The sequence below is a fragment of the Cebus imitator genome, unplaced genomic scaffold (genome assembly GCF_001604975.1).
Source record: "Cebus imitator isolate Cc_AM_T3 unplaced genomic scaffold, Cebus_imitator-1.0 Scaffold267, whole genome shotgun sequence".
In the NCBI taxonomy this organism is placed as follows: Eukaryota; Metazoa; Chordata; class Mammalia; order Primates; family Cebidae; genus Cebus; species Cebus imitator.
This window is the reverse complement of record NW_016107582.1, coordinates 2788489-2797958: the sequence shown is the minus strand read 5'-3', so window position 1 is coordinate 2797958 and position 9470 is coordinate 2788489. Positions and strand designations below refer to the sequence as shown.

Sequence of the window (9470 nt, the reverse complement as noted above, 5' to 3'; positions counted from 1 at the left end):
AGTGGTGCCATCTCAGCTCACTGCAACCTCCACCTCTAGATTCAAACGATTCTCCTGCCTCAGCCTCCCGAGTAGCTGGGATTACAGGCACCTGCCGCCACGCCCGGCTGACTTTTTGTATTTTTACTAGAGACGGAGTTTTACTGTGTTAGCCAGGATGGTCTTGATCTCCTGACCTTGTAATTCACCTGCCTCGACCTCCCAAAGTGCTGGGATTACAGGCATGAGCCATCGTACTCAGCCAATAATCTTAAATAATCTAAAAATAATGTTCTGCCCAAATTAGAGATAACCAAATTAGAGTCCAGTTAAAATTGTCCTTTTATTTCATAATTTTATCCATTAATTCAGGGAGCATTTAACAGTGCCTGACACAGTTACTAGGCATGGAGTATACATTAGTGAATAAAACAGGGCTAGTTCCTCTTAAGGCTGGGCTTCTAGGCTAGTTCGTTTACTTATTTATTGAGACGGCTCTTGAAGCCCAGGCTGGAGCAGTGGCGAGATCTCGGCTCACTGCAACCTCCGCAACCTGGGTTCAAGCGATTCTTCTGCCTCAGCCTCTGGAGTAGCTGGGACTACAGGTGTGTGCCACCACCTCCTGGCTAATTTTTGTATTTTTAGTAGAGACGGGGTTTCACCATGTTGGCCAGGCTGGTCTCCAACTCCTGACCTCAAATGATCTGCCCACCTTGGCCTCCGAAAGTGCTAGGATTAGAGGCATGAGCCACTGATCCCAGCCTCTAGGCTAGTTTAATACCAGATGTTATCCAGATAATAAATCCATAGTTTGAATTTGTGATGAGAGTTATGAAGGAACATGGCAAGGTGCCCTGAGAGAGTGCACTAAAGCAGGGGTGTCCACTCTTTTGGCTTCCCTGGGCCATATTGGAAGAAGAAGAATTGTTTTAGGCTACACATAAAATATGCTAATGATAGCTGATGAGCTAAAAAAAAAAAAGGTTGCAAAAAAAAAATCTCTTAATGTTTTAAGATAGTTGATGACTTTGTGTCGGGCCTCATTTGAAGCTGTCCTGGTCAGCATGCAGCCTGTGGGCCACGGCTTAGACTAAGGGGACATCTATAGGAGCAGGCATGGGGTGTTGGAGGAAGCCTGGAGGCTGAACCCTGAAGAGAAGGAGAGGGTGGGTCAAGGTGAGGACATGTGCTCTTTCTGAGAGGGAACCAACCAGAAGGTGAGGCATTCAAGGTAGAGAGTGGTAAACAAAATGGGAAAACGGAAATGGTTATCTCTTTACTTTAGTAACTGGGAATGTAAGTCTCCACATGTCGTGTGTCTCTATTCTTTCTAAACTTTTCAAGGGATGCATTTAGCCTTCCTACAAGAGTATTTTGATTTGCCTTTGAGCAGGTCTTTCTGAACCCACTATCCTATCCCACATTTATTGACACTTTTGCTGATGTTTCTGAAAGGCAACTAGGAAGGGCACTAGCAAGTCAGGTTTTTAACACCTGTCTGTGGGTTCAACAAAGAGGAATTCAGCTCTTCTTGACTGTAGATGTTGTGTTGTATTCTGGGTCCCACAGGAGATCTTGACTGACCCAGGAGTGTCCCCTTGAGGAAGAAGGACCCTTAGCCACCAGCTGCCTCCCAGCATTCCTCCCCAGGGATAGAAGTCACCCACTTTATGAGCAAGTCCTTAACAAGGAAAGAAGACAGCACTTGAAATTTTCATTGAGCTGTTGGGATTTGTTTCAGAAGACCATTTTGTCCCAGTGTGGATAAGAGCTTATTCCTTCATTCAACAAATGTTGAGTGCCTTCTGTGTCTAGCACATTTCCAGTGCTGAGATACAGCAGTAAATAGCTTCCATGTCTGTGGATGAAAACAAACTGGAAACAAATAAGCGAAATACAGAGGGTGTCAGCCAGTTTATAATCGCCACAGAGAAAATTAAAGGAGGGAAGGCAACCTTAGGGAGAGTCACTTGGGAAGTAGAGACAGGTGTTGCAGTTGTTAAAAATAGCATCAGGAAAAGGCTTACTGGGTGACATTTGAGCAAAGATTTGTATCTGGGGGAAGAGCATTCCAGGTAAGAGGCCACAGTGGGTGCTATGGCCTTGCAGGAACGTGCTTGGGATATTTGCGGAACAGCACAAATCCCGCAGTGGCTTGAATACAAGCAGTGAGAGGGAAGAGTATGTAAAAGACGAGGTGAAAGGGAAAAGGGAAGACCATGCACATGGGGCCTTGTGGCCGCTGTGGATACTTTGGCTTTCTCTCTGGTTAAACAGGAAGATGCTGGAAGCTGTTAAATTGACTGTAGGGGAAAGGGTGGAAGGAGACTCTGATGAGATGGTGGTAGCATGGATCTAGATGGAGGCGGTGGAAAGAGGTCAGGTTTGAGATCTGTTTTGAAGGGAGAGCTGATGGACTGGATAAGAGCTGTGTGAGAAAGAGAAGGATTGGGAGAGGAATACGTTATGGACTTGTTAAATTTAGATCCATATTAGGGTGCTCATGTCAAAAATGTAGTTGGGTGTATGAGTCTGGAGTCAGGGTCTGAGAAGCCTGGGTGGGAAGGGTGTCTGTGAGCCATCTGTTAGCATATGGTATTTACATCCACGAGACTCTGGAGTGACTGTGTGTTGGGTAAGAACTTCAGTGCCAAGGGGTTGGGGACATGAGAGGAATCAGTGAAGGAGACAGAGGAAAGGGGGCCGGCGAGGAGGTGGAAACCAGGTCTGATGGTGACTGGCTCTCTGGATCCCTGTGCAGGTGTGACAACGTGCGTGTGTTTAAGCTGGGCCTCTTCTCGGGCCTCTGGTGGACACTGGCCCTGTTCTGCTGGATCAGTGACCGAGCTTTCTGCGAGCTGCTGTCGTCCTTCAACTTCCCCTACCTGCACTGCGTGTGGTAAGCCCCTGCTAATGGGGAGGTGGCGGGGGACAGGTGTGTTTGAACTTGCTGTTGGGCTCTGTTCACCCTGCAAGGTGCACAGGTGTCCTGGGGGTTGCTGGCTTGCTTCTCTCCTCAGGTGCACTGTCAGGTGGTTCAGAAGCCCCTGAAAGTACAGTTTGTAAAAAGCTCCAGGGAGCAGGCTTAGCTAGAACAAAAGGCCTGATTGTCATGCTTAGGTCTGCAGTCTCTTACCTCTAACTCCATTATGAAAGCCTAAAGAAGCTGGAGAACTGAATCTGTAACCTGAGCTCTATCTAGCTGTTGCGGGAGGGGAGAGGTAGGGGAAAGCTGGGGAAAGAGGTGATGTGAGGGCTGGGAGGGTCCTCAGTAGGAACCCCACCTTTAGGGCCTGAGTGACCAAGTGAAAGGAGGGGCTGCACAGGCCATTTAGGGGCACTCTTTTCCATTATTTCTGGAAGTGGAGACAGAATACCAGAGAACTAAAATGAATTGTTTAATATCACCCACCTGTTTATATAAAAAACCTTGGAGTTCAGTAATAGCAAATTATAGCATCTATACTTTGGAATGTTCAGGATACACTATGTTAAAAAAAAAAGCGGGTTAGAAAAATACATGCAGATTCTGACAAAGCTGGGGGAAATCCGAGGGGCTTACTTCCTAGAAACTGCTTCAGCCCAAACCCAGAGTGATCATTCCTTCTCTGTCCTCCAGGACTTCTGATTGCAAAAGATCACAAGGAGGAGAAATCTGCTATAGATTATTGCTTACAGATGAAGGGAACCCAAGGAGAAATTCTAGTGGTGAAGAAATGGAAAAACTTTAGATCTAGATTCTGGAAAAGGTTGACTTCTATCCAGAGATGGGCTAAAGATACACAATTTGATAGAATTCAGTTAAGTTCCCTTGCTCATGTGAACTTGTATATGTTTACCATGAGACCCACCCTACTCAAAATGTAGGACTTGGGAACTTCAAGAAGTGTTTGCAAAAAACAGAACTCAAACAGCACAAGTTGGAATTTACAGTCACATCTGTCAGTCTTTTCTTTAGGGTTTTTGGATTTTGTGTGATTTTTAAGAAGACCGCCTTCCTCCACCATCAAAATTTATAAAAATATTGTGTTTGGGCCAGGTACAGTGGCTCACGTCAGCACTTTGGGAGGCTGAGGCAGGTGGATCACCTGAGGTCAGGAGTTCAAGACCAGCCTGGGTAACGTGGTGAAACCCCATCTCTACTAAAAATATAAAAATTTGCCAGCTGGGCCTGTTGGTGGACACCTGTAATCTTAGCTGTTCGGGAGGCTGAGGCAGGAGAATCAGTTGAACCCAGGACGTGGATGTTTCGTGAACTGAGATAGTGCCATTGTACTCCAGCCTGGGTGACATTATAATTTAAAATATATTTAAAAATTTTAATTCATCTGGGTTTAAGTTTCAGTTTAGGTATAAGAAAGGATTACATAGCCGGTTGTGGTGGTCCACGCCTGTAATTTCAACACTTTGGGAGGCCAAGGTGGATGGATCACTTGAGGTCAGGAGTTCCAGACTAACCTGGCCAACATGGTGAAACCCCGTCTCTACTAAAAATACAAAAATTAGCCAGACGTGGTGGTGAGTGCCTGTAGTCCCAGCTGCTCGGGAGGCTAAGGCAGGAGAACTGCTTGAATCCAGGAGGTGGAGGTTACTGCTTGAACCCAGGAGGTGGAGGTTGTAGTGAGCTGTGATTGCACCACTGCACTCCAGCCTGGGTGACAGAGAGAGACTTCACCAAAAACAAGGAAACAGAAAGGATTGCATGCTTTTAAATGGTCTATTGTTTGATAAAGATTAATATTACAACTTTTTACAGGTACAGTGAGGATAAATTTTTTTTAAATTGCCACTAAACTGGAAAAGTGGTTTAATCAACATAAAATTATTCCTGATGAAGGGCATAAAATATCTGTAACCAGTGGTTAAAGTGCAAAGGTGGGATCTAATCAGATGTGTTCAGTTACTTCCATCTTAGCACCTCTGTTTTAAGTCCTTGGGCCTCAGTCTTCTTGTTTGAGGCCCAAAAGCATTTATTTGCACATTTGTTCCTATTATCCAGCAGCAATATTTTAGAACATTCTAAATTGGGTCCCAAACTGCCCAATATTTATCATCCTGCTATTCCAGGGATTGTTGGTAATCTTTATTCTTTCCTAATTAGAAGAGGTCCCTGGGCTGCAACTACAGTGAGCAAGGTGGGTGGGTTAGCCCAGAAGAAGGAGCATGCTAAACTCAGGGCAGTGGAGTCTTCATGCTCATCAGGCTCTTACTTCGTGTCTCCCTCTGCAGGCACATCCTCATCTGCCTTGCTGCCTACCTGGGCTGTGTATGCTTTGCCTACTTTGATGCTGCCTCAGAGATCCCTGAGCAAGGCCCTGTCATCAAGTTCTGGCCCAGCGAGAAATGGGCCTTCATTGGTGTCCCCTATGTGTCCCTCCTGTGTGCCAACAAGAAATCATCAGTCAAGATCACGTGATGGCGAGGTGGTGGCTGGCTTCTCCGCTTACCGCCCCTCATGCATTGGGCTTCCTTTGCTAGGAAGACAGCCAACGGAGTTTGAAGAGTTGGGGTGTGGGCTATCTTTTCAAAAATCTATTTGCTGGGGCTCTCCCTAATGTGTCTGTGGACCACCAGGATTCCAGTGTGCAAGGGGAAAAGTGTCTTTTCCTTTCCCAAAGATGAAAAATGGAGGACTTAGGGACACCAGATGCATCTTTCTCAGCATCACTTCCAGATGCAGTGACTCATTGGGCTGTGTCCTTTGTGGCCATGGCAGAGCAGTGTTTTGGGGGATCCACCCTGTACAATGCATCTCTTCCTGGAGAAACCTGGCCTGTTCCAGACCCCACCATTCCCAGGTACCCTTGGAGTGGACTCTACTGATGACAGACAGACCGACCCTCTGACAGACAAGACCCTCTGACTCTCTGATGGAAGATGCCAGAGATTTTCCCTTGGGGTAATTGTCCTTAAACAAAACCAAACCGATGAAACACACGCAGGACTTGTGGCTAGAAGGCTATTTTTCACTTGTATTTCTCAACTAACCCAGGTTTTACATGCATTTGTGAATCTTTTTACTACTACCTCTGTGGAGAGATGGAGAGACTTCAGATAAAGGTGAAGCTAATGAGTAAAACCCTCTTACGCCAAAACCTACACACCACTTTAGGCCATTCTTGAAGATGAGCACAATTTTTGAATACTGACATCATTTCTGCCTCCCCCTCTCACCCCAGCTCCGCAGACTCAAATCCATGGAGAAGAAGAATTATGGCATGAACATTTCCACAGACCCACCACCTTTAAGACTTGACCTCTGTAAGTTTACCAAAGGGCTCCTCACAATTGTGGTGTGGGTTCTGGTTCAAAATTTGGAGCAAACATGAATTTTTTGGATACTTTTTCTCATTCGAAGCCTCCAGTATGCTGTACTATTCTGGAAATTACCTTCGAGAATCTCACTTCTTGTTTCTGTTGTTTTTTCTGTGGGCATCATGCTCTTCACTCTTACAGTAGAAGGTGCTTTCTGGGTTTTCCAGAGTATCCGATGGCTTGCTTTTCTCAAGTACTGGCAGTAACTATGCACTCACGGGCTGGTTTGGGTTGCTGGTGTAGCAGCGCAAATCTGTTGCCTTCTGAATTTTTCTCACCTGATACGGGAAGGACACTGGCTACAATTAATCTTCTCCTCATCCGGGTGAATGGAAGAATCAAGAACTGTCTTCAAGGTGTATGGTGGGAATTACCAACCTCAGGGATACTAATTTTAACTCAGGCGTGTCCTGCTTTGTAACATTCCATTGTCAGTAGAGGGCGGGACAGGTGTTTTCTTGTGTGGGCAGGAGTCATGTCACTGTCGTACATATGTAAGAGTTGGGAAGGTGACCATTTTTGGGAAATCCAGGAACTCTTACTCTAGTTAGAATTTGTACAAGATCCAAGGGGAAAACCCCGATAAGCAACTGAATTTAGAGTTTAAGAATGAATGACTTTATGCTATGTCTCTGATTATCAAATTATATAGGTTGTTCAAAAGCAGAACACTGTCGTAAGAAATCTTTGTAGAGGCCTAGCATGGTGGCTCACGCCTATAATCCCAGCACTTTTGGAGGCTGAGGCAGGCAGATCACCTGAGGTCAGGAGTTCAAGACCAGCCTGACCAATAGGGAGAAACCCCATCTCTACTAAAAATACAAAATTCACCAGGCATGGTGGCACATGCCTGTAATCTCAGCTACTTGGGAGGCTGAGGCAGGAGAATCACTTGAACCTGGGAGATGGAAGTTGTGGTGAGCTGTGATTGTGTCATTGCCTTCCAGCCTGGGCAACAAGAGTGAAACTCTGTCTCAGAAAAAAAAAAAAGAAAGAAAGAAAAAGAAATCTTTGCGGAACCTCAGTGTGGGAAATAAATCGTATTTTGTTAAATTTATAGCATTTACTTAATAACATACGAGGTGGTAACAATGCAAATTAACAAATTGGTAATTTCCAAGGTAGAAAAATTAGGTGTTGAATTTATTCAACATATATGTTGCTTTATTATAGTTTATATATATAGAGAGAGACTGTTTTGTTTCTGAGTCAGGGTCTCGCTCTGTCACCCAGGCTGGAGTGCAGTGGTGCAGTCACGACTCATTGTAGCCTCTGTCTCCCAGGCTCAAGCGATCCTGCCACCTCAGCCTCATCAGGAGCTGGGACTACCAGTGCGTGCCACCACTCCCAGCTAATTTTTGCACTGGTGTGTGCCAGCATTCCCAGCTAATTTTTGTATTTTTTTTTTTTTGAAGAGATGGGGTTTCACCATGTTGCCCAGGCTGGTCTCAAACTCCTGAGCTCAAGAGATCCGCCCACCCTGGCCTCCCAAAGTGCTGGGGTTATAGGCATGAGCCATCACACTCAGCCTAAAAAATATTTTTAAAATGATCTTTGAATTAAATATTTGTGGAGCTTCTAATGTACCTCTTTGAGACCTAGGTGGTTGGTGGAACAGAACTGCTGTTAATTCCAGGGTTTCAAGTCTAGAATTTTTTAAAGGCAAATATCACACCATCCTCATTTTAGATTGACCTTATCAGGCATGGGTTCTGGTCTCATCTATTTTATGGCATAAATGCTCCAAGGTAGGGAGTTTGGTGTATATTTTAAGCCCAGCTAAATGTGAAAAGCAGAAGTGCTTCTAGAAACTGGTTCTAAAGAGATGAGCTGAGAAAGAAATGTGGAATGGAGTATTTTTGAGGAGGACAAAACATAACTTGATGTTTGAATAGAAATCCCTCTAGCTTGCCAGCATGGAATATAAACCAAGAGAGTAGAGATATACCCATCTTATTTTAAGTTGGGTTTATGGCGTCACTCATTTATGTAGAAGCATTACAAACTCTTTAAAGAAAATTGGGAAACTGCAGAAAAGTTGAAGAAAAAAAAAGTAACCCATATTTCTATTGCCCAGGTATAACCCTTGTTAAGTTTTGGTATAGTCTCATCTTTTTCCCCCCAATATAGTTGTAAATAAATGATGTCTTTCGGAGTTGACATTTATCCTGTAGCTTGAATGGCATATAAATGCCAGTTGTATATTTTTCATGATGTGTGGGTTTGGAATACACTAGAGTTAGCTATATGCTTGAATGCTGATCATTGAATTCTGAGACTGACTACTGAATCTACCTTTTTAATCAAGCCTGACATGAATGGGCCCTAAAAAGTCATGAACTGAATTCCACTTTTTGATGTGCCTCTGGACTTGGCTTGATGAGACATCATAAATAGCTGTTAAATATGTGACTTCACAGATTTTGATATGTTCAGATTGTAAAAATGAATAGTTTATTTCATTAATTGATAGGCAATCAAGAATCTCCCTCCCTCCAGTAGGGCCTACACTTAGGAATTAGTTTATGGTGGTGGTTGCTTAGCATGGCTCTCAGATTTTGTTCTGGTCAGAATTTGGCCAAGTTCAATACCCAGTAGAAACTGGAGTTAGGTTATAAAAAACCATTCATGTTTCCGTGTGATCATTTCAATCAGTGATTTATGTTTTATAGTGTTTAACTGTTGATTATTAGAAAAAGAAATCTTTTCTTCTCTTTATGATTATATCATTATAAGGCAAGTCCTTCCATGAACACATTTAAGGTATGTGAGGATGATATGTCTAAATCCATATGAGGACAGGCTGCATTTTGGGGAACTCTATGCTTGTCTAGTGAAGAGTACCTAAAACATTAATTATAGGTCAAAGATGTTCTGTTGGGGAACAAAGCTTGATGGTCATCAAACACAAGGCTTTGTAAAAATATGACCACCCGTTCCACTTACTGCATCTCTCAGGTGTGTAAACTTATCTCTCCAGTTCATGGTGCTTCCATGAGCCAGTGCCATGTTGAGTCCCCAGGACTGGGGTTTGAGCCTTCTTGGCTCTTTATCCCTTGGGGCGGACATGGAACCACCTCTGGGGTACAGGTGGATGCTGAAGCTCACCCAATCAGGCAATCAGTGCCCCTCTCCTAGCTCCTTTTTTTTTTTTTTTTTTTTTGACGCAGAGTCTC

The 9470-nt window shown here is 44.1% G+C and overlaps 1 protein-coding gene across 2 annotated transcripts in view; it reads left to right on the top strand.

The window, feature by feature from the left end:
* ACER2 (alkaline ceramidase 2) overlaps positions 1–7111 on the top strand; it is a 40065-nt gene extending 32954 nt beyond the window's left edge. The window contains exons 5-6 of one of the 2 annotated variants that reach the window (XM_017500649.2): positions 2741–2878; positions 5209–7110. In XM_017500649.2, the coding sequence (XP_017356138.1) occupies positions 2741–2878; positions 5209–5395 (325 nt within the window). In that variant the 3' untranslated portion in view covers positions 5396–7110. Of the gene's footprint in view, positions 1–2740; positions 2879–5208 lie in introns of both variants that reach the window. The other variant, XM_037728526.1, reaches the window with a different exon arrangement.
* The last annotated feature ends 2359 nt before the right edge of the window (positions 7112–9470 follow it).